The sequence below is a fragment of the Chironomus tepperi genome, unplaced genomic scaffold (assembly GCF_022539635.2).
Source record: "Chironomus tepperi strain 1889 unplaced genomic scaffold, CSIRO-AGI_Ctep_v1 contig_441, whole genome shotgun sequence".
Lineage (NCBI taxonomy): Eukaryota > Metazoa > Arthropoda > Insecta > Diptera > Chironomidae > Chironomus > Chironomus tepperi.
The window spans coordinates 843,056-869,490 of NW_027226563.1; the positions used below are offsets into that span (position 1 = coordinate 843,056).

At 32.4% G+C, this 26,435-nt stretch overlaps 2 protein-coding genes across 3 annotated transcripts in view; both read right to left on the reverse strand.

Annotated features, from left to right (window-relative positions):
* LOC139097936 (uncharacterized protein CG3556) overlaps nucleotides 1-26,435 on the reverse strand; it is a 101,898-nt gene that overhangs the window by 52,278 nt on the left and 23,185 nt on the right. The window lies entirely within an intron of this gene.
* Nucleotides 608-7,248, reverse strand: LOC139097886 (balbiani ring protein 3-like). Its single transcript, XM_070649841.1, has 2 exons — nucleotides 5,105-7,248; nucleotides 608-3,653 (listed from the first exon to the last, which is right to left on the reverse strand). The coding sequence occupies exons 1-2, from the start codon at nucleotides 7,246-7,248 to the stop codon at nucleotides 608-610; spliced, it is 5,190 nt and encodes a 1,729-aa protein (XP_070505942.1).

Consider the following 26,435-nt stretch of genomic DNA (forward strand, 5'->3'; position numbering starts at 1 on the left):
TTATTTACGGCATTTGACAGTCGGGGTAATAAACCGATAATTTTTAAGCAGTAGCTGACTCTTTTTTATGCAGTTTAATTCATGTATTGATTTTAAACACGAAAGCTTTCACAATTGTCGTAAAAAAATAGTTCCAGACAGGGAAATAACTTTTAAATTACCATAGAAAACACCACAACAATTCAAACTTTATTATAGAAACCTACATAGAATAGTCCATTTAGCCAATAAAAAATCAATCTTATGCCGCTCGAGTCACGATTTACGGCTCCATTGTTGTCATGTCTATCCACATTTTCTAGTTCATCCCACAAATATTTTTTTGTTTTGTGAATGCAATTAGGTGCAGTGAATGACAGTTTTAGCTATTTTTTTAAGTGCACAAACAATTTATTCCGCATTCGGAAAAACAAATAAAATTGGGACAATAAGAAATAAAGGAGAGTGGAAATTGGATGGAGATTTTTATGGCGTCAGGTGTTTTTTTAATATCTGGAATCGCTTTATATTCGAGCTTATGATTACAGTTGAATGAACTAACTAGTATGTTTATTTATTGGTCAAAAATTACATAAGTATCTACATAAAGTCATTATATTAAGGCAGACTATTCTTTAACACATTCACATGTCTCTTCGCTCCTTACGAAACCATCTTGACATGCATCAACCGGATATAAAGGACACAAGCAATCACAGGCATCTAAATCAAATTCTTTACCTGGTGGACAGTCCAAAATCTCTTCACACTCACAAGCACAAGCTGGATCATCAAAATCGTAGCAATCAATTTCTTCAATACAATCACATAATGATGAGTCAAAGACTGAACCTGATGGACAACTTGTATTCATCATTTTGGGATCGCAAGTGCAATCACAAGTATCGTTATTAAAAATAAAGTTGGAATCGCATGGTTTATTTTGAATGCATCGACATTTACAGGCTTCTGGATCCCAAGAAAGATTATTTGGACATGGACCAGGTGGATCACAAGGTGGATGACGACATCTACAATTTGAGTGATCGAATCTGGATGGGAATGTACAATCACTGGGATTAAGAGGACAGAAGCAATGACAACTCTCTGAATCCATGATTAAATTATCTTGACAAGGTTCAGCAGATTTACAAGCATCACTTAAGCATTGACAAGTTTTTTCATCAATAAAGGTTCCTTTGCTGCAGTAAATTCCAGGACACTTTTCGGATGTTGAATTAGACTTTACACAATCACAACCGTCCTCGCTGAGCTCATAGCCTTCGTAGCAATCAATGACTATTCTGTGACATGCACAGTTTTCAGCATCGAGAATATCACATGATCTACAAAATGGAAGCGAACAAGGAATTTGAGTTGATGTTTCTGTTGAACTTGGGGAACTGGATGATTCCTCCATTGATGAAGATGTTTCAGAGATTAGTGAATCCGATGAATACGGTATACATTCACAAGTACTTTCATCAATATACATTTCAGGTCCACAATTAAGACCATCACATATTGGCATTGTCATATTTGATTCCATGCATGTACATCCATCAGGACTGAGTTGAAATCCCCAATAGCAATCGACATATCTCATATGACATATACAGTTTTCAGTATCATAATAATCACACCATCGACAGTATGGTGGAGGGTTTGATCCACAAAGATCAGTTGATGACTGCATGACTGTAACTTCTTCTGTAGAGGATTCAGATTCTGGTGTAAAACCAATCCAATCACATGAACATCCATCTTCACTTAATTGGTAGCCTTTAGAACAATCAATAACAACTTTATGGCAGTCACAATTTTCAATGTCAAGTACATCGCACCACCTACAATAATCTGGTAAAACACATGCAGTTTCACTGGTAAAATTAGTTGATGAACTAGGTAATGGACTAGTTGATATACATTCGCAGCTGTTTTCATCAATGTAGGTATCAGGATCACAGTAAACTCCTGGACAGTTTGGAGATGCACAAATAGATCTGATACAGCTACATCCATCAGGACTTAGGTCATAGCCCCAAGCACAGTCAACATAAACTCTTTGACATGCACAATTTTCCAAGTCTATCATATCACACCATCGACATGACTCAATGTAACATGGCGGTGAGCTCTCGATAGAGGAAGATTGTGTGGAATTCTCAAATGGAATTTCAATGCAACCGCATCCATCATCACTTATTTGGAATCCTTCTGAGCACTCAATATTATATCTATGACATTCACAATTTTCGTAGTCGAAATAGTCACACCATCTACAGTCTTGAATAGAGCATCCAGATGGTTCACATTGACAATTTGAAGGATTAAAAACATAATTTTGTATGCACATAACATTCTCAATACACTGACATTGACAAGTTTCTGGATTCAAAACAGAATATTCTGGACAAGAAGCATCCATACAAGTATCTGGTGATGGAGAAACATATCCAGGAATTGGTTCACATGAGCATCCATCCTCACTGTTTTGGTAGCCAAACCAGCAGTCAACGACAACTCTTTGGCATTCACAATTTTCTAAATCCAAATAATCACAAGGTCTACAGTCAGGAATTGAACATGATAATGAAGTTGATGGTGTCTCATTAGTTGGTTCACATTGACAAGTTTCAGGATTAAAATCATAATTTTGTATGCACATAACATTCTCAATGCACTGACATTGACAGTTTTCTGGATTCACAACTGAATTATCAGGACAAGAAACATCCATACAAGTATCTGGTGATGGAGAAACATATCCAGGAATTGGTTCACATGAGCATCCATCCTCACTATTTTGGTAGCCCATCCAGCAGTCAACGACAACTCTGTAGCATTCACATGATTCCATATCCAAATGATCACAAGGTCTACAGTCAGGAATCGAACAGTATATTGAAGTTGATGGTGTCTCATAAATTGGTTCGCATTGACATGATTGTGTATTCAATTCAAATCCCTGCATACATTGCATAATATTAATGCATTCATCTCCAACGGGTGGCATATAATTAGGGTCAGGCTTACATCCACATCCTTCGTCATCTATTATATAACCTTCACCACATTCCAAATACAATTTATTACAATAACATTCTTCTTCGTTTAAGTAATCACACCATCTACAATCGGGAATGTAACATGATGATGAAGTGCCAGTGCCAGAATCAGGAGATGATTGTGTTGTTGAAGGTTCCGAAGAATCTATGGATATACAGTCACATGCAGCAGCATTGAATACGAAATTTTCAGTACAGTTGCGGTGAGTACATTTACATTGACAAAGTTCTGTATCCCAAACCGAATTTCCAGGACATGGTCCGGGTGGATCACAAACTGGATGTCGACACTTACAATTGAACTCATCGAAAATATAATATTCAGGACATGAACTTGGATCAAAATTGCAAATACATTCACAAGTCTCCAAATCAATTATTGTATTTGATGGACATGCTACTAAAGTTTGACAAATCTTATCTGTACACTCACAACGAGCCTCATTGATGTGCTGACCTTTTGGACATGTCAAGCTTGGACATAATGATGGTTCAGTGCTAGATTTAATGCAACTGCAGGATTCTTCATCAAATATAAATCCATTGATACATTTGGCGAATACTGGAGTACAAGTGCAAGTTTCTAGGTCCAAAATGTCACATTTTCTGCAGTTTGGAAGATAGCAGCTTGAATTTTGAGAAGTATACTCAAATGAGCTGTCGAAATCTGAAGAACTGATAGATTCTGAAGAGCTGCTGGATTCTGAAGATGCTTCTGAAACATTTTTTGCTGATCCTATTACAATCGCCAGAATTAAGGTGAAAAAAATTAAAATCCACCGTGGCATTTTGTTTGTTCGCTTCTGTTTCCACTTTAATAAAGACTAAGCTTCAAATGGACAGGCTTAAGTTTTTATATACAGACATTTTTAATGACTTTAAACAAAATATTTCAATTTCAAATGACAATAAAATGTTGCATTATTTGTCACGAATCCTTACATTAGTTAAGTTAAGTTTAAGGCAAGGTTTAAGACAGTGATGGGCAACCTGTGTTCCGAGGCACAAAAGTGTACACACTAGTGTGACGCCAAAAATCTTTGGAAATGTCATGAACCGTATGCCGTGTACAGTTCTAATCGTGACTTATCACTAAAGTGTTCCACAAAAAACAAAAGGTTGCCCACTACTGGATTAGGGTTTTCGAGTAATATTTCAATTTCTTACCTCAGTTATAGTTACTTCAGTAGGGATTTTATGTAAGCTTATATGAAGTTATTAGAAATGCTTAGATGACTGCAATAGGTTGGGAAATGCCATTTCCAAATATTCAGATTGTTTTCTAATAAATAAGTAATATGTTGTTTTCTAAAACTGTGTAATTTTCCAAACGATACAAGACAGTCATTTGAAAACCGGAATATAGTTCATTTAAATGCATATTGTTTTGCATCTTTTGTTGCTCGCGTGACTTGAAAAACTTTAAAACAATTGCATTGTATTATTTTCGGATAAGAATTGAAATTTTTTTTGTATTCAAAAAGGTTTTGTATTGACTTGTTATTGAAAAGTTTACGGCATTTTTTATTCACATTTCGTGAAGTATTTAAGGACTGGGTTATAATCTCGTCAAGCATGAAGGACAGAAATTTATATACCCTCCAAATTCTGTTTTTACGGGGATTATATCATTTATATTTATTATCATTATTCTCGAAAAACCAAGGAGCATGATCATGAGAAAGGTCACACAATTGAACATGCAAAAAGTATGACTTCATATTACAGAAAGAACAGTACGGTACCTAAAAGTGGTCTATATCACTATTAGGAATATATTCGTTGGATATTCACAAGAGATCCCTCATTCAGGTCAGTATACTTATTGTCTGTAAAGGCTTACTACATATCGCAATTTTAATAAGTTTCAGTAAAAGGAATGGAGTACACAAGTTGCCGACCACTGATATAATAAAGTAATTAAAACAATAATATCCAGAAAGGAATCAAACAATATTTATTTCAAGTATATTTCATGACATTTCAAAAGTTCAATACACGAAAATTAATATCCACCTTTTTTGGAGTGTTCATTATGTTTTGAATGTCCACCATACTTGTACTGATGACCATAACCTCTCCATACACATTCGCATGATCTTTCATCCATCTCAAATCCTTTATCACACTCAACTTTTGGACACATGCATTGACATCCAATAAAATTAAAGAATTGATTTCCGGGACAGTCTAAAATTTCATCACAATCACAGTTACATTGAGGATCATCAAAGTCGAGACATTCAACACAGTCGCAAACAGTTTTGTCAAATTTGGTTCCATCTGGACATTTCTTGGTGGACTTTCTTGAATCACATACGCATTCACATTTATTGTAGTCGAAGATGAAATTTTTGTGGCATCTTTCCTTTTGGACACATTGGTAGTCACAGTTTTCTGGATCTTCATCTTCTTCCTCTTCTTCATGATAATTTTTGTAACTACACTTGCAGTTTTTACGATCAAAAATTTGTGGATATTTACATTGATATGGACTGAGATTGCAGAAGCATTCGCAACTACTTGAATCCATAACTAAGTTTTTACGGCATGGTTTAGCATATTTGCATTCTTCGTTCATACATTCGCAGCGTTTTTCATCAAGGAAAGTTCCTTTTGGACATTTCAAGCCATGGCATTTCTCTTCTAATTTTACACATCCACAATGATCGTCAGTTAGCTCAAAACCATCAGCGCATTCTAAAATTCTTCTATGACACACACAATTTTCAACATCTAGAATATCACATAGTCTGCAAGGTGGAATCGTACAGAATGATGAAGACCCTTCACTTTCCAATGATTCAGAGTCGTTTAGTTTGATACATCCGCACTTGTCAGGACTAAGTTCGAAACCTTCCGCACAGTCTAAATAAGTTTTATGACATGCACAATTATCTTCATCTAACAAGTCACACCATCTGCATGAAGGTAAGGAACATTCAAAAGGCGTTGTGGTGTTGATTGATGGTTTGGCTGTTGTCATAAGTTCGCACTCACAAGTTATTGGATTGAAATCTAAATACTTTTTGCACATTTTAGTCTTCAAACATTCACATGAGCAAGTGTCCTGATTCCAGTACTTTCTTCTTGGACATCCGATAGGTGAGCATTCAGATGAACTTAACTCAGGTTCACTGACTTCTGGCTCTGTCGATGACTCTTCAGGAACTGAAGTATTCCAACCAGGAATAAGTAAGCATGAACATCCATCTTCAGTTAGTGCTGAACCAGGCATGCAATCAACAGCCATTCTAATACATTCACAATTTTCAAAATCTAATTGATCACACCATCTGCAGTCAGGAATGTAACATTCTGAAGGAGTTTCTTCCGAAGATTCTTCAGAAGGAACAATAGATGATCCAATTTCAAATGAACTAGATTCAGCTGAAGGCTTTGATTCTTCTGATTCAACACTCGAATCTGTTGCCATGGAAATTGATGAATCTGATGCTGTACTTTGTTGCTGTTGATCAGATGAAGCCATGATTGATGATTCTGCTGAACTTTGAGTTGTAGATTCTTCTGAACCTACTGAGTTAGAGGTTGGCTCATTCTGAGTCTCTGTAGATGATTCACTAGCTGTAGATTCTGAAGCAGAGCTTGATGATTCTAAAGCAACAGAAGATGTCTCTGAAGTTAAAGATGATTCACTAGAAGTTTGAGATTCAACAGAATCTACTGACGAAGATGTCTCTGAAGCTTCAGACAAAATTGTAGTTTCGGAAGTTAAAGCTGAATCACTAGAAGTTTGAAATTCTTCGCCAGCTACTGACGAAGGTGTAGGTTCAATTGATGCTGTAGATGATTCACTAGGCACAGTTTCTAAAGCAGAACTTGATGTCTCTGAAGCTTCGGACAAAATTGTAGCTTCGGAAGTTAAAGATGAATCAGTAGATGTTTGAAATTCCTCACCAGCTACTGACGAAGGTGTAGGTTCAATTGACTCTGTAGATGGCTGACTGGGTTCAGACTCTGAAACAGAACTAGATGTCTCTGAAGCTTCAGATAAAATTGTTGCTTCGGAAGTTAAAGATGAATCACTAGAAGTTTGAGATTCCTCGCCAGCTTCTGACGAAGGTGTAGGTTCAATCGAAGACTCAGAACTTAAAGACGATTCCTGACTAGACAAACTCTGACCTGAGCAAGTTAGAGCTACTAGAAGGAGGTTCACAGTTAATGCTTTCAAAAAATACATTTTATTGTAAGTTTTCTTATAGTTTTCAAATTCAAGAAATGAATTGAACTGATTTGTGATGAGAAAAATTGGTTCTTATATATAAATTTAGTTGATATAATCAATCACGAAATCAACATGAGTATTACAATATGCATGTTTTCCTGGTCTTTGATAATTTCACAAGTATATTAAAACAAATAGTAGCATTCAGTCAAGTAATAATTAATAAACGAGTACCTAATTGATAAAATTCTTTATTAATTTTTATTGCCTTGTATTTCGTCATATTCCTTCCTGAACGTATTGTCGAATTCTACGACTTGATCAATATTCATGATTTTAAAATGAATTGTGCTAGGTGTGCTAATACACATCCCATTCCATTTTCTATTGCTTCCTCTAATAAAAACTTTTGTGTTTTTTAATCCTGGATATTGGAAGTGTGCCACAATGGCGACATGACTGTTGTAGAGAAAAAAAAAACTTTGCAAAGCATGGGCGTCATAGAGCATTAAAACAACATAACTTTTTATTTGCGAAATGTGCAATGCAATCTAAGAAATTACTTTTCTGTACGTTAATTGAAATTTAATAGCTAGTAAAATGTGAATTAATGCTGTTTGTACATAAAAGTGCTTGGAACAGGAAACGTGATACACCACAAAATGATTTAGTTTTATTGGTTTCATGTGAGTATGCTTGATATTCACGTGTGGTATAAATATGGTGCATGAGACTTTTATTATGAATATTGTATCTATTGACATTTAATGAATTTCCATTAAGCTAACAGTTAAGGAAAATTGAGAAGAAATTGTAAAATGATTTATTCATGAGGAGTTTTTTAATTTGATTGCATGGCTCGATATTAATAATTTTAATGATTCAAACAGAATTTTATGTTTTCTATAGATTTATGGTGTTGTCAAATAGGTGCCATTGAGATCAAGAGCTGTTCAATGGTGATTTGTGAGGGTGCGCTAGAACTGTCCACTCAGTAGACCTTCAGTCGATTGTGGGATCGCTGCGAATCGCCTTAATCAAGGCAAAATCAACGTTTAGGCATATATCAAAATGCGGTTGTATGATAATTGATTAAATAATGAAGTTCTTTATTTGGACTTTATATATTGTAAAATGGGTATTCATTTAGTATACAATACCCCTAAGGGCCCCCTTAGGGGGTGTAAAAGTTCGTTACGCCTTAAACAATCAACTCTGTTACCGAAGGAGAAGGAGGTCAAATAGTCAATTTTTGCCGTTACATAATAAATGATCGGCACCAAACAAACAATTGAGGCAATAAGTTTACAGCTACATTTTCACATAGTAACTATAAAACTCTGTAACTTTCATCTTATTTGCTAGAAAATGACTTTTAATTTTACATCGACATCACATGATTTTATCGAATGAAATCGAAAGGGTAGAAAAGTGCCAACAACACGTCAAACAGTCAGATTGAAAATGTAGAAAAGCAATTTAATGTAAAATTAATTGATCGATCTGAGTCGAGATTCAAGCAAGCATAGAAAGTGTTTTTCTTCTGTATTTTATTTTCCTGTTACCACCGTTTTTAATTGCATTGCAACGTTGCCAATGTCAGTACAAAATGTTGATGGAAGTTTGAAAAATCAAACATATTGGAAGTGAAAATAGAAAAAACAAAACGAGAAAAAAATATCATCATTTGCGATGCAATAATAGTAGGAGTAGTTGACGGTAGATCTATCAACCAGAAATGAATAAATAGATTCATGAAGAATGAAGGATGATAATCCATTCAGACAGTTATTTGAATAGATTTTTTTTTCGAGTCATTCATGAATGAACGTGAATTGAAATTGGAATATATTTTGCTGATCCATATTTTACTTCCGTTTTGGATATTTTATAGAAGATACAATTTTAGCCAGTGAGAATGTAAAGACATGGTAACGATTTTTTTATGGAAGGTAAAATCCTTGAATGTGACCATGAATTTTATTGATTTTAGATTTTTTTTCAAGCATGACTAAAGTATTTAAGGACGATATGAATCCAAACAATTTTTTTGACGACATTACTGTCTGCAGTCTACAAAGTGGCGTCTATAGTACATATGTCTCGAATTCATGATCGCTGGGTGGTGTATACTGATTAAGTCTCGAAGAATGAAGCCACCATGTCATCGAGTCACTTTGCCTCATTGACGATATTCATTGACAATAGAAAATTTCCCTCCAGCAAGCATTCCAAAAATATTCATAATCGACACCTCATTCTATATCGAGAGATAAATAAAAACAATATTTTTATGATATTCAATCCATCATTTTTGAGTCAATGCTTTGTCAATCTTTCATTCAATACAATATTTCATATTTTTTTCAGGAACTGAAAAAACAGCAGGAAGAAGTAGAATATGCACGAAAATGAAAATGTCTCATAAATTACGGCACATCATGTTGATCTCTTTATTCTCATTCCCAAATGGACTTCCTGCATTCATCGTACTTTCTGGCCCATTAATATCATCATAAATGTCAAGATGTCAATGACGCAGGTCATGATTGAATAAATTCAAGACTTAATGAATTCATTCCCATCTATTGTCATAAAAAATTTATTTCTTATGCATGATGAATATGGACATTTGTAAGAGGGGGGTATGGGTGATGAATAATAAGACTTTTGAGCTTTCATCGTTGGATTCATATTGGAAAAAAATATTTAATTTTATTCTCCCTTAATGCTCTTACCATTGACTTAAAGGAATCAAAATCTAATTTATGATAAAATAATTCTCTGGCTTCATATTTTTTGGACAGAAAAATGAATTGGATGGACTTTTTCGGTATTTTCTCTTTCGAATGTTTTTGCAATCTGTTGGTATTTGTTATGGGATGGGAGTTAGTTATTCTTATGGAACTTTTGAGCCAGTTGTGTTTTTATAAAAACAAACAAGATCAATGGACATGCATGATGATTTTTATGAAATTAAAATGGCAAAAATCAATAATTAGAGAATTTTCCCGAGTGACACAAAGGAAAAATACTCTCCAAGAGGTGCCTTTAAGTAAGCCAGTTCTATGTGAATTCAAATGGCATTACGGTTTAATAAAAGAGATTTAGGAGAGCCTCAAAAGCTTCTTCATTTGTATCAAGAAGGACAATATTTGATAAATACAAGAATTGGACAGTAATCCACATGAAATAAGTTATTGACAATCGATTGCTTACAATTGGACTAAATTCCTGAATAAGTCCTTAATAACTACTTTTTAATACGATTAAACATTCTGACTTGTTGTTGTTTCCGGAATTTTAAACTATTTTATATTTGTCCAAAAGATCAACTTCCAAAAATGTTAATTAATAAGTGCTAATGAATCAAAGCTCAAACACAATTCAATTTAGAAGTATAAATTACGTAACACAGCAAGTGTTCAAATGAATTCTTGTTTACATTCGATAGCCAGAAGGATACATTCAACAGAATTATGTAATAGCTTTTGTGGAAATATTTGTATTCATAAAAGTTCAAATAAATGCCTTAGAGCTTCAATATTGAATCAATTTATTCAATTTTATGCTTTCTACAATATTCTAATTTATCTAAATTTATTAAATTAACATGACAAAAAATGAAAAATCCAGCAAGTCACTTAAATATACTTCCGTATTTGCTCATCATATTTTCATAACATTTCATCCCCTACATTCCATAATAATTTAATAATAATTTCATAATAGAATATTAAGTAAGCACACACATATATGACAAAGTATTTATTCCGTCGCCCCATCCATTCACAGACCATACGAGTAGCTGAGATAGAAAATTTATTATTATAAGTAAGAAGAACTGGGCAAATAAAGTGAAATATGCTCAACAATTTATTATTTTTTTGTCTTCTTTGTAGGTATAATCATAATATTTATTATACCCCCACCCATTGCATACGTGGATACATATATAGCCATATGACTATCATTCTGTGTGTTTGCATTTACGAGGCGACATAGAAAAATATCGCAAAATAATTCATGAGCTATTTGAAGAAACAAAATACAGTAAAAAAAACAACATAACACACAATCGGATTAAATTTCATCATCATGATGATGCTAATGATGCCGTGGCAGTGGTGGTGGTGGTGTTTGAACTGTCATGATATTATAAATATGAATGACTGAGATGGAATGGGAATTTAAATCTGATTTGTTTTGATAGCGCATAATATGCACTTAATTTGAATTTAATATGAGTTATGAGTGCAAAAGATTGTGAAACTTTATCCTGACATGCTCGATGCTATTTTTATTGATTTTTAATAATAATAAAAAATTTTGCTCTTTCCACCCTCGACTTCACTAAAGTTATGAATATTTCATCAACATAGCGAGAGGTAAAACGTGAATAGATGAGATACTGTGTGGATTAGCTCGCTGTCCTTTCATTAACATAAATTGAATTCATCATAAAATTGTGAATAATTTTTGCACGTCAATGCTAAAACGAGAGATCATCTGAGATTACAAAAAATTCGTGCCTCACTTCAAATTTCGTTTTTATTAATATGCTGAATAACAGAATGAATTTTGATGCCTTTATTATTGTTACTGATTTATTATGATTTTTTTTATTTGATGAGAAATTCATGAATACATTTTGAGACACGTTTTTTTGTGAATGAATTGAGATGTGAATCTGTTTGAATGAAATATAGATCTCGGTTTGTACAGTTTTGTTTTGACTCTAAATACAAATTGATGTCGAGATTTTGTTTTCTTTGCGGTTGTGTCAACTGATATAATAGACCTATTTGCAGTCAATATAAATAGTTGTGTGTTGTTCATAGAAACGTGTGGAGTACAAGAGGATGATATGCAATACATGCAGGCAGTTGCACAAAGCTTCTCCTGTCCAAGTGCTTATCTTCGACCTTCTCATGGTGGAGTCCTTTGACCAGTCTAACTGGGGCAACTGAAGAGGGCTTTACAGGCATGTCCGGATATCACTAACTGAAGCTCGGTTATAACTAAAACTGACGGGACTTAACGGTGGATCTACGAATCTGCGAGGATTAAAACGAACTAATTATCATATATATGATCAGGAAGTATTTCAATCGTAAGTAAGTAGTAAATACAAATAATGCTGCATTCATCCATCAACACAATACTCATCCCTTACTTGAAATTTTATGATTCATAACATTTTAAATATGAAAAGCTACAAAAACATTTGTTCGTAAAGCTTAAATGTTGAAAGTAATGTGCTGTCATTCCTTCATATAAATGTAACAATAACAAATGAGCACAATTGATGGAATTACTTAATTTTGTAATATGAGAAGATGAAATTCAATGATGAACATCACTTGCACTTTGGCATCCCACAGAATTTATGAATCATATCCGATTTCAAGATGTTTGTATTCATTCATTCATAACTAAATGGTAACAAATTTAATTTTCTTGTTAAAGATGTGTATGAAGTATGTTTAATGTTTTGTAATGTAATATCTTAAAATATCTAAACACATAAGGAATCAAAATGTAGCAAGAAGAAAAACTTCATAGACATTCTCTTGTTCTTAGGAGTTACACTTGTATCTCTAAATATATGTGGTATAACATGCTGCAAACATGTATAGCAAGAACATCAATTTCAATAAAAATAAATTGGATTATTTTCACGAGATCGTGTGGAGCGCCATCATCATTATGACTTCACTTTCATCTTTCATGAGCTAAGTGAGGAAAAATACTTCTTTTTCATCTTCGTGCTTCTTCTTTTTTACCCTCTCTAGGATGGTTTTTCGTCTTTAGTGCTTAGGGAGTCGTTTGATTATTACGTAACGGGAAAAATTGACTTTTAGCATTTTTATGAATATTTTTTCATGGTTTGAAGTCTAACAAAAATGCATTCCTATCCTTCTTCCCCCTAATATTAGGAGTTTCTTGTAATATATGAACGACCCCTTATGGCAATTTTACTAAATATTTTTATGAGATTGTCTACATTTTTAAAACTCATCTCTATTGGAATTAGGGTTCGTTCAAAATTACAAGCCTTCAGACAAAAACGCAGGATTGCAGTCTTTGAAGAACTATAATGTGCAGGCCTCTGCAACTTATATGCAGGAAATTCAGTTCTGAGGTTCATGGTTGAACTCTAATTGTAATCAATTAGCAATTCTTATGCTTTTATTTTAGTTTATTAGAAAATATCAACTAAATTCCTTAATTATTGGCACAAGACTAGAACCTTGATTGCAGAGAGGTACATACATAGTTAAACAACTTGATTTTAATTGATAAACTTTAGTAAACTTCTTCAAATTTGCTTAAAACTCGTATAAGGATGAATATTTCAACTCATTCCCAGGTTTACATCTTCTTTCTTCCCAAGATTCTCAATTTAATTTGATTTATCTTCCAAGTGATTCAATTTTTAATGTTTAATCTTTACTCAAGTCATGAATAATAAAATTGGATTATTTTTTTCCTCTCGATATAAAATATTTATGTTTGATATTAAATGAATTACATTATACATATGGGAGTTATTGAAAATGAAGGGGGGTAGACATGAAAACATCAAAAATGAGTTAAGGAATTATATTTTATTAAATAAAGATGTTTTGGCTGCAAACATAACATGATTGAAGGTTTCATAATCAATAATTGAATGCTACACCTCATTGATTCTTTTAAGCTTCTGTGCATTTTAATTAAAGTATTAAGTGAACATAAATCATCATGTTTATTAATAATCACTGTATTTATTATTTAAAATTATGCACACGATATCCTGCGGAAATGCACAAGCCACATCAACCGCTATAACCAATCTTCATAATCATCAATTTGTTTATTGACGCATGAGACATAATGAACAGAAACAGGAATGGAAAAAATAGTATGTAAATCAACTCCACATACAGGCATACACACATGCCTATCAGATGTACATTTGTGACATATAAATTTATTTACATTGATTTTTGCCTTAATCAGAAAATGTAATTAAAAGTGTGATGAAAAAACAAAAAAATCAGCATAAAAATGAAATTATGGTTGTTGCTCTCGCTAGAATGGAAAAATTTCATTTCCATGTAGTTAAAAATATGTAAAAATCACCTGTCAGTTTTAATCAGCATCACACAACATGACTTCAAGATTTTAATCCAATTTCCATAAACAAGCTTTTTTCAGTATTTAGAGTAACAATAATAATGACGACGATAATCACGATTTATTTTGTGACAGGAGAGTGGAAGGAGGTGTAAAGAAGATTTACTAAATAGATTAATTTTTGTGATGCTTATGCTGAGTGAGAGTAATTAAAATGAATTAAATAGATTTTATATAGTTTGATAAGCAAGAATAATGAATACTAAATACGAAATGAAAATGAATTTTACACCAAAAAAAAATGTCAACTCGTTGACATCCCAGTCATTGTTTAAGCTTCTTTCTGTCCATTCAATTCTACTATAAAATTTTATATTACAGCAACTCTCGTTTCGCATTTTTGCTCTTTTTTAATTAAATACTGAAAAAAATTTCATTTCTGAAAATAATTATCTTTTGACGAGATTTTCGGTGAAATATGACAGACAGCTTGGACATTTTGAATGATTTTTTGATAGATTATCGGAGGATATTAAATTAAATTTTTAAATGAGCTTTCATTTCATGAAGACGGAAATTGTGGTTGAAATTTTAATACATCGGGACTTAATCTACTGGAAATAAATGATGGATAAATCAGCGAATGTTATTGACTCATTGGGGAACTTACTGATGAGGAGATATGACAAGACAGGACGTAGAAAGTATGCTGGAGAGAGTTTCATTGTTGGGACTGAAACAAACGTCCCTTAGTTGGAATCCGCATATCTTAGAACTCAAAAACTTGCTTAGCACAGAACAAAATAGGTGACAAAGTCAGATCAAAAGCATTTTTTTGTAATCTAACGCTTAAATTGGCTGTTTTAGGCAACCTCCAAGCTGTTACGCTTTGTAACAACATCATGAACCAAAGATAATACTCCAGGGTACTCCGTAATATATTTGTAATCTCCTATGTACCTCTAAGCATTATGTAATTTCCGATCGTTGTCTTAGATCTTGATAATGTTCCTGAAGCGTCTTTAAATCAATCAAAATGTTGACGTTCTTCCGAACTTACTCAGCTTTAACATAATTAAATGAGTTGACATTGGTTCATGTCTTTTTTGAAAAATTGCTATCCTTAAGTACTTAAATATAAATTTTTCGTGTGCCTGTGCCTTTCTTCTCAATTCGAAAAGTACCATGATTTTAATTTGATATTTTTTTCCACAGTCGCTCACCTTCTTCATTCAATTACATTCAGTGGCGATAGGGAGATATAAGAAGAAAAAAAAGTGGATAGCAGCAACAAAAATGCGGCGATCCAACAATGTGAAAAATTGCGCGAGGAGAATATTCGCTTTTCGGTAGGAAGCACCATTAAATTAATTGAGATTTAATTGAAATAAAAAATGCGTGTAAATGTAATTTAGAGGTGAAGATAAAATACCGAGGGTTGAAAAAATAAAAAAGTATCCTCAATGTGATGTAATGAGAGAAATATGGATAATTATCGGAACGAGATAATTTGATATTTTTCTGCAGGACTGCTGGGATGATGGATTGATGAAAATTAAGTTAAATAATTTAAATTGAATTCAGAATTGCGTGAAATTTGATTAAAAGAATATGTTGGAAATTAAATTTTTTTGATGTGGTTTGCTGGAAAATTGAGTTTTACTTGGCAAGTTAAAGTTTTGCAGTTTGATTGAAAAACTAGTAAAGTGAAAAATTCTTTGAGAATACCACATAGGCCACATAGGCTTATAAGAAAGTTTCAGTATTCCAATAATTCCCAATCCGAGCAACATAAGTGAGCAGTCATATATAAGACATCAATAAAAGGTTTAATGGAAGAATAGCTTCCGTGATGGAGTCACTCGGAAAATTTTTTGTTGCTCGGGCAATTAAACATTATTTTGTCCAATAGCAATAAATCAGGAGCTTCTCAAGAAAAACTAATTAAAAAGCTAATTTTGCCAATTTTTTTTTTCTACAACAATCATCAATCCTAGGTAAAGTTCTCTTATTTAATCAAACCCTACAAAATTAAAAACTTTTTCTATGAAAGGCAAGCAAAAAATTTTTTTTTTATATTCAAATACTCTCATGCTCAAATAATTTTCCAACTTTGAAAGAAGCAGCAGAACTTATTAGAAAAAAAGGCTTCTTATTTTCTAATGAAGGTCTTTTTCGAGAGCATTATGCGGCAATCCTTTCAAATATCGCTTCCCAATTACCAATATACAAGTTTTCAAGATGACTTAATTTAAAATACCAAAATTAATTCAATTTCCAATTCGTTAACTCTTTTTTTCTCCTCCATCTACCTTTTTTAGCGCATTTTTGAAATTTTTTTCAAAAAGGTAGCTTATTCAAGCACTTTGTTCGGCTGGGTATCGAGATCTCGAAAACCAGACATCGTAGAGAGCTCTGGTTTGTTTTATTAGTTCCGTACTGTTGTTTTATTGCGGGCAAATGCATTTAAAAGTTTCAAATCATAGCATAAATACTATAATTAACAATTTTTCATTTTCATAAACAACAACAAGAAAAACAACAACACGTTTTTTCATTGTTTTACAGTGTTTTTCAATGTTCGTTGATGTTTTTACAGTATTAACAGAACAGAGTTTGAATTTATCGTAACCGTTATGTGTTTTAAATTTTGAAAATCCGTTAAATGACGAAATTCTTGAAAACCTAGTATGATGACTTGGAATTTATTGGATCTTGTTTTTTGGGTTTGGAAGAGACCTGGATCTTACTAGATCTTGTTTTTTAGGTCTAGAAGTGACCTTTTAATCAATTACTGATCGCTGGGACAAAAATGCGCTGAAGTCACTCGATAAGAACGAGTACTTTTGTAATTTTTTTGTTGCTTCATGCCTAACCATGGAACCATAGCTTGAAAGGATAGGAAAGTTTTCTTGCTTTTTACCGTCAATTTAGTAAAGTGAAACATTAATTAATGCCAGATGAATGAGCAGACGAGAACGAAGTGTGTTACTGATTATAAGTTTAATAGCACTCGATTCGATTTTAATGAATTATTACGCGAACCAATCGAGCTTGATTCATGCTTTTGTTGATTAAGGAAAATGAGGAACTGAACAAAAAGAAAAACAGAAAAGTTAAGTGTTATGTTCAAAAGGAGTGAAGGAAGTGGCAACCCCTTCTGTTTGGATTCTCTATTTTTCCTCCTTCCTTCTTGGTTCAATTCGAGTCAAATGAAAAGGAAAATAAATTTACAACTAAAAGTGCTCACGTTTTAAGTTTATTTAATGACTATTCGTTATTTGGGAGATGAGTTGAGGGGTTCCTGTTTTGTCTTGCTGTCTGGGAATATTTTCAAATGTACAGAATAATGCAGAATAATTTTTATCAATTTCTTTTTCAACGTCACACATTGTTCCAATATAGCACAAGTCTTGTACAAGTCGGTTAATCAATTAAAAATCTGAACCCATTCTCACGTGATTCTGGTTTGATACCTGATTCAAATCCGGCATTATGCCAGATTCACTCTGATCCAAACCTTATACCGAGCCGAATCGAATCTGACTCCTGTTAAGTGTGACTCTGCTATGGTACTGGGCTTGAATTAGACATCAATTCAGAGTTAAGCCAGCCTGGGGTCACACAGGTGTCAGATTTGATTCGGCCAGGTACAGATCAATTAACCGATTTGTGCTATTTGCTTGCAACTTGCTCAAAATTTTCCAGTCTATATTACTTTAACAGCAGTAAACTCAATATTCTGTAGCAAACCAATAATTCAGTTGCAGATAATCAATATTTCTTCTTAATTTCCTGTTCATGTTACATGAATTGGGAAAAGTTAGTCAAATAATGTATTTATACTTCCGCTTCCATGAGCACAAAAAAAAGCCTTTCTCTACGATGAAAATGCGTTTTCAAAAAATTTCTCATTTTAATTTCCTACCTTCCTTCATTTTCCTTCCTTAAACGTTTAAATTTTATTTCGGTGTAAAAAAAAAATAAATTTTCTGAACATTATATTCCTTCCCATTTTTTGGCAGTACAAGGAAACTGGAAAATTGTCGGGTAGTAAAAAAGAGGAGAAAATAATTTTCCAAGAATTTCAACTTCGATTTATCTTCCGCCTTTCCATTTCATTAAACCCATATTTAACGAGCAAGTAATTGCTGTGTTCTATGCTACGTTGAACACTTTGTGTGATTGCTGCTGCTGCTACATGTTCAATGCTTTTGTGTGTATGAGGTATAGTTGGCACTCTTTTGACTAATGTTAAGATAGAAGGTTTAATAACTCTTCCTGCTGTCGTAAGCAAAATATTTCTTTCTTTCCTTCTTCATCATCGTTGTTATTAGTTCGTTACACTTGGGATGAAGAAAGGATATCGGATGGAGGGAAGAAATATATAATTTATTTTGATGATTGTGAATCACATAAATTTTTTGGGAATTGAATTGTTGCCAAGATGAATTTAAACTTTTATATGCTCATTTGAAGCATAAGTTGGCTATCAAAAATGTGAGAAAAAGATCTTTTTTCTATTGCAATATTTAAATTGTGATTTAAATTTTTAATTTATTGTGAAATATAGCATTTTTGAGACAATTGGAATGAGGTAGACAGCTTGGGGGAATATTGGGAAACTGTTTTAAAATAAATGATATTATAGAAGTGTTTATGAACTTTGCTGGGGGAAGTGTTCAGATTTTGGCACTTAAAAATGAAAAATTTTATTTTTAAGGGAAATAATAAATACTTAATTATTGATCCAACATGCTTCAGGTCTTAAAATGTTAATGACTCTTCTTAATTTTTTTTCTCAATTATTTTCAAATCAACGTTACTTGAAGGCAAGACAATTTATTCAAGACAATTTAAAAACTTATTAATTTCACGCTCAATCCCGATCAGCACAAATTATAAGTGGCGGTAATGTGGCTTCCAAGTGAGAATTTCATATAAACTTTGTTGGCCGTACAAATGAACTGTGTCTCATGGCCTTTCTTGATTGTCGGCAGCTCTTTTGTCGGCTCACCTATGTCAATTACCACTACCATATGCTTCACTGTCTCTATAAGCAGCCTATTTTCAATGCTTTTTTGCTATCTATGTCTTAAATAATTTATTCAACGGGGCTCCTAAAAAGGGCTTTTAGATGACATTCAATGCCATGTGACTGCTATGTGGTTACCATGAAAAAACTGTACTAATCGGGAATACCTGTCATCTTTCATCTCTTTCAAGACGAAATTAAATTTCCATTAATTTTTCCATCTTGTGAGAACTTTCAAGCACCTTTTTGCCTTTTTCTCTCTCTCACCACATGACTTTATTAAAGGTGAAGATATAAAAAAAATTCAAGGTAAAAGCAAATATATTTTTTTGAGGTTCAAGTAATTAATTAAAAAATGTTCTTCTTCAACTTTTATCTCTCATTTGTTGGAAGGCATCGTGATGTTTAATTAATTTTTAATGGTAAAGTTTTTGTTGGCCTTTTTTGAGACTTTTTTTCATAATTTTTTTAATATTTCAAGTAATTTTGAACTGTTCAAAAACAAAGGCTTTTCAAAAAATTTACAGCTCATATTTATTTGAAATTAAATTTCCCGTCCTTGACGTTAAAATTGAAACCCAAAATGAGAAATTTGTTACTCCAGCTACGATTTATGAGCCCAAATTAAATCCCTTCCTCCTGTCTTTCTTACATAATTGAGTAATAATTAATGAAGATTTTACATCGATAATGATTGCTGGAAATATTGAAAATTAAAATAAAAGACATGGAAAATTCCTTCTGGCACTTCCCAAAACTTTTTTTCCGGATATACAACACCCCATCTATAAAAGAGATTCAAATATGGAAACAGCAATTCTGCTGCTTGATAATCTCTTTAAAATATAATACATAACGAGAATATATACAATTAATTGCCAATAACGTGAAAAAATTGATAATTTAATAAATGAAAATTTTTAATTAAAAAGTCATTCGTGGCAAGCGTGCTCTTTTAATCAGCATTGAATTGATGTGTACAAACAGCTTCTGTGGTTTTAATTTTCGATCGAGTGCGTTGGAAAAATGTTTGATAAACTTAATTTGTAATTTTTCAATTTTAATTTTAAGCATGGATGTTGGTTGTATTGGGAAGTGTCAATATATTGAATTTTGGGGTTTGAGTCTGAGTTTTAGTACTGAAATTGGTGAAATTGTTTTCTGGGAAATAAGATTTGATTCTTTTAAAGTGACTCAAATAGCACCTGTAAGTTAATCAATCTAAAATTCATCGTGTCATGAAGTCACATGCTCATTCGATTTGCACAAGTCGGTTAATCGATCCGAAATCTGGCACCAAATCAGAGACACGCCGGATTTTTGCTCAATTCGGCGATTAGTGCTATTTGAATGAATATTCCGTAAGTAAACTTGAATGCACCGCTCTAAAACTCATTATTTTAAAATCCAAAAAGCTCATTGAATTATTCAACAAATTATAATAATTCACTTTAAACATTTAATGCCAATGCAAATTTTTCGTTTTTCGATATACCATAAAATTAGCTGAAATCGATACATCGGTCGATCTAAATTCTCGATGGATAAATGAAAAGTTGTATAACATATGATAAAATAATTGGATTAATCAACCGAAAAATTAACCACTACAAAATATGAAAATAATACATCCAAAATATATAAAAAAACACAACATTTATGCCAGACATGCCAATGTTCGCACTAAAATAATAATTCAAAATATAAAAAATTCTGAAGGACATTTTAGTGCGAATGGCAATATTTTTATGTCAGCGATTGCATTTTATTTTTTTGTTCTGTGTGAAAATTTTCCACAGAATGATTTTCTGTCTCCCTTACTCATGCATGACATTGCGCTTTTTTATATTTATTTTCTCCGTATTGTTTCCAACCAAAGTGTTTGCAAACGCTTCAACCATAATTAATATTTGCGTGTATGGAAAACATTTTTTTTATACCATCGTCGTCATCATCATCAATTACTATCTTCTCTATTGCTGTTTTGAGAGGCGGAAGTAATTCCTTTATGTGTTTTTTTTGTGGTGTGCATGATCTTTTAGTTGATGAAAATAATAGTGTTCATGGAAAATGATAAATATAATTGGATGTGTGATAAAGAATACACATGTTTAGTGGTGTTTAGTGTCATTGACCTTATTTTCCCAGCAGTAGTTATTTGTGTGTTACTTAGAGATTTCCTTTAGCTGCAATAGCGTGTCTAACTATTTTTGTAAGGCTTTTCACAAACCCTAAACACTAGACCATGAACCACGGCATATTGGGTAACAGTTTCAGACTTTGTGGATGGTAACCGAACTAGGAGCAGTTGTCAAAGGATAGTACCGGCTTTTGATGTTCTCTTTGCGCGGCAATGAACCCACATGCGCCCTAACCAAGCAAGTTAGTAAATAAGGCCATAAAATGAAGCTAACAATGGAAAATAGATTTGCTCATTCCTTTAATGTAGTCATTCCATTATAATTAAATTTTCCTATATATCAAGTTAAAAACAGCATAATTTGTCTTTTATATGAAATATATTTCAATATTTTCTAAACCAATTCATAAAGTATACATTTTTGCATGAAGCTATACTTGTAGGATGCATATTTTATAAGTTTGATATTACACATTGCATATCGACTATTCTTCTTGCATTATGAATAAGCAGTTGTCATGTTTTATGAATGAGCTAGTCCCAGTGAGAAGTGAATATTCAGAAATATTAAAAATTAATAAGAAAATTAATATTCGATAGTCAATGACATTTTTTGTTCCAGAAAGTGATTTTATGATAATTAAAGTTGAAATAATTTGAATATCAGCTGAGTGGCACTAATGAAGAGGTTTTCACCTCAGATCTATTAATATTCCACCAAATCTCTTTCATCAACACCAAAATACTAGCTTCAAGTGTATTTAGCACTCATATGGAATCAATAGATGGACCCATATGCATGATTAACAATCAATTTATGTAAAATCAAATAGCATCCATGCAAAGAATGTTAAGCTAACAAATCAATAAATTTAGAAACTTGCTCCGTCATCAGGTCCGACATCGATAAACAATTAGTGAAAATATCACACATTATGATTGAAAATTCACCAAAATATATTTTTTCCGAGTATGCAGATATTAACATTTCCCACTGGATAAGCTATGTATCATTCATGAATCCATATGTGCATCATTCTATAATCTCTCTTTATTCATGTGCATATCGATACAATAAAGTAAGTAAGTAACGAAGTAATGTACTCATGCAGACATCACATCCGTTAATTGACAAAAAAGGAAGAATGTAAAGTAGTAAAAAATTGTTTCTCCATATTTGCCAATGGAATATTACAGTTACGAATAGAGTATAGGATAAATAAATGGCTGAATGAGCGAAATGAATGCTATCAGCAACAGCAGTCAACCAGTTTTACTATTGAATGATTTAATGCATTAAGGTTTATTGTTTTGACATTATTCATCCATTTCATATATATTATATGTCTGAATGTGATCATTCACAATGTGATTCAAATCCTTATATGACCGATAAATGCTTTCTCTGTGAATGAGAAAAATTGTTTTTGGATACAATTTTGAGAACGGATAAATTTAATTGCTTTCATATGCACAAATTTGTGCATTCAAAATCAGTCATTTGATGGTATTTAAATAATTTTTAATTTTTCTATAAATAGTTAAAGAGTTGTGCGGAAGTGGAGCGCATTTTTAATAGCTGAATCCTAACAAGTTCATGCTTTACTTAAATATAAATGTTAAACATGTTCATGAGCGTGATATCAGGTTAGTCTGCTATGGAGAGCAGCTAGGGTGCTTCTAGGGTGTAAGAGTAACCAAACGATGCAGGGCCTACATAAGGACCTAGTCTTCCTCAATAGAAAATGCCAGTTTAGGTACAAAAATTCAACTTTACTTCATGATACAGCATTCGTACCAGCAACTCAATAAACAAATAAAATCCTTTATTTTCCACAGATATTCAATAATTGCAATAAAAAAGGAATAAAACAAAGAGACAATAAGCAGCAGCAAAAATGAGAAAAAATATAAGCGAGCAAAAAAAAAATCCCATAATCGGATTATAAAGCAATTAACCCTCAATTAAATGGAATTGTGGTACGCGCGCACTTTCCATCCATTATCCTCAATGTATTAAGATAACAATAATCATAATATTGCTGACTGACAATTATTCATCATCCTCTGTCTTCTTTAACATTCTGTATTTTTCTTAGAAGAGCACTTTACTTACTCATCGAATATAAAGTACCTTAAGGGGCAAAATGATGATAATAATGATGATGAGAAGATTTTCAGAAATAAGTCCGAAAAAAACGGAATGAATTTATTGTTTTCGTGTAATCCAAATGTCTTCTTGGCAGTAAATGGAGTGAATTCCACTCACTTTTTTGCTCATAAAATATTCATTTTACTTTCTCTTCTTATGAATTTTCTAGCAGCTAAATTAAATGCCCTGAGGCTAGCAACATATAAAAATTTTCCTTCGTGTTTGCCTCCTTTCGTGAATGCATGGTCATGTGAGTGAATTTTCATTTTATTTCCGCTCGTTTAGGAAGAAAAAATCTTGAATTTTTTTGCTCGAATTGAGAGAAAATTTCTTGAAAAATCGAGAAAGGAACTTGTCAAGCTCATTGAATGTGGAAACATAAAATATTCATATTGACTCAAGTAGATAAGCTTGAAAAGTCTTTACATCGTGTAGGAAGTTTAGAAGATTTGGAAATAAAAAATATTCCCGAGAACGATTTAAGGTAAAAAAGGCAGGACGTGTCTTAAAGCATTTGTTTTTTGAGAATTGCTTAATACTTTCTAGGAACGTGAAAAGTATTTGGTGCCAGATTTTGTAGCTGTTTTAAGTGTTTTCTAGGTATTCGTGACAGTATCAATATCTGATGTCAAAGTTGTTAAATATCATTTATTTAAGAATTTGAGAGACTTACTTTATTTATAAACTGGATCACATTTTTGAGGATTTTTAATCAAATTTTGACTTGATTCAGTTCTTAAAGTTTCCAGTTCGGTAATTAGACTAACTTTTTTGCATTAAAAACGAAATAGACAATAACAATAAACTTCAAGTACCTTCACACTCCATACATCAGTCAATTAAAACTGCTGCCCTAATCATCCACCATAAGTGATGATTACCATCGAGATAATCTCAACCTCTTATCCATTCATTCAATGTGGGTAAATAATGAGCTAATTAAAAGATAAATATTATTATACAATCAGAGAGGTGATGCTTATTATTTGATGAACTTGATGTACGTGGGAGGGTTTTCAATCAAAATCAAATATTAATATTTCATTTGTTTTGGTATTGATTTCAAAATTATTAATTAGGTGGGTTTGCTGGCTTGAATTTTGAGGTTTAGACAAAGATAATCCAAAAATTGGACATTGATGCAGTTAAATATATTTTGGCATTATATCATTCTCGGAAAGCGGACTGAGTGGAAGTGTTTAAAAATCCAGCTTTAGACCGACTTTGCTTTGACCTTAAAAACGAATTTCATCGAATCTGGTCTGGAATCAGAATCAAACTGGCTCTAAGATGGATTATCAATAATTTCTACGTCACGTTCTTTCCGGGAGTGTTATGTACTAACTCCTTAAAGTCCAATAAATTGTAATAAATCTTTTATAAACATCTTGCACCTCGCCTTGCCCATTAAAGTTGATTTGAACTTCTTTACTTAATGATAGTATAAAATAGATATTCATAGCAACATAATCACCTCGTCAGCAGTAACTAAGCTACGTAAGACGAAGCAGACTAAGAAAATTAAAGATTCAGTTATAAAGTTTTGTCGTTCAAGTCAGTTTTTCAGTTAATCTAATTACATTCTTTGTATAAATCTTCACACTTTCTCAGGCACAATTCTCTTAATAAAATCATCACGGCTGACTTTTTTTCTCATTTTTTCATGGGTTCATCTTAGATTCTACTATAACTTTAACTAAGTAAAAAATAAAGAAACTTTTTGAATTCATTTTTAATGGAATTTGTCTTATTAAGATCCTAGGAATGGGAAAAAATCACAAGAAGAGACGGAAAAAAATTTCTTTGAGGCTTTTAATCCATCCGTTATGAATAAATAATAAGGCAACAGCAACAGCAGAAATCTACTCGCACTCTGTCTCAGACAAGAGATTTTTTTATTTCATATTTTCATTCCAATTTCATTTTTTTAGGAAATTATTGTGTTTGGGGTGGAACTTTCTGTTCCTTCATTTTCCTTCATTCTACGTTTTGTTATCTGGTTAACCACAGCCGCAACAAATAACAGAAGTATCAGCTTGAAGAAAATGAGCTTAAGAAAGATTTAAATGGTCTTTCCACGATTTAAATGACTTAAACATCATTAACAAATGCGACCTCTAATGTTCTTCCATTCACTTTCCTTCTTTCTCTCCTTCCTTATCGTAATAAGTTGAATATAAGCGGATATAGAAATAAATCGGAAGGAAAATGAGAGGAGAAAAAGTTTTTCCTTAATTGCAATTATCCATGTTAGATGATTTGATCACTTCAAAGTTTATTTCTTCTTGCCTTTTTTTGTATATGAAACTTTTTTTGTCGGTCCTCAATAGAAATTGCCTAGATAAGGAGAAGATTTATTCAAGACATTTTGTTTTGATAAATTTTTAGTGACCTTTTGGGGATTTTTTAAGGAGATAAAGTGGCTGAAATTGTCAACACAATTGGTAGTGGGTTCTTAGTTCTAATTATGATTGTTACTGATAAGTGAGTCCTTAATTTTCATAAGTAAATGTTTAATTAGAAAGAAGGATTGCAATTAATGATGTTTTATACGAGAGGAACAGGATGCGAATAGTCGACTTTATGTCTAGTTATGTGAATCGAAATGGTTCTGTGTGTGAATGGTTTTGTATTTTGGTACCATCAAAACTAGAGCTCACAGCCTCCCTTTGAATGAGCCTTTTCCACTCGGGTTACTTAAAACAATAATATTGTAATTATTCCAAGAACTATTAAACTTTGAACTCAATAAA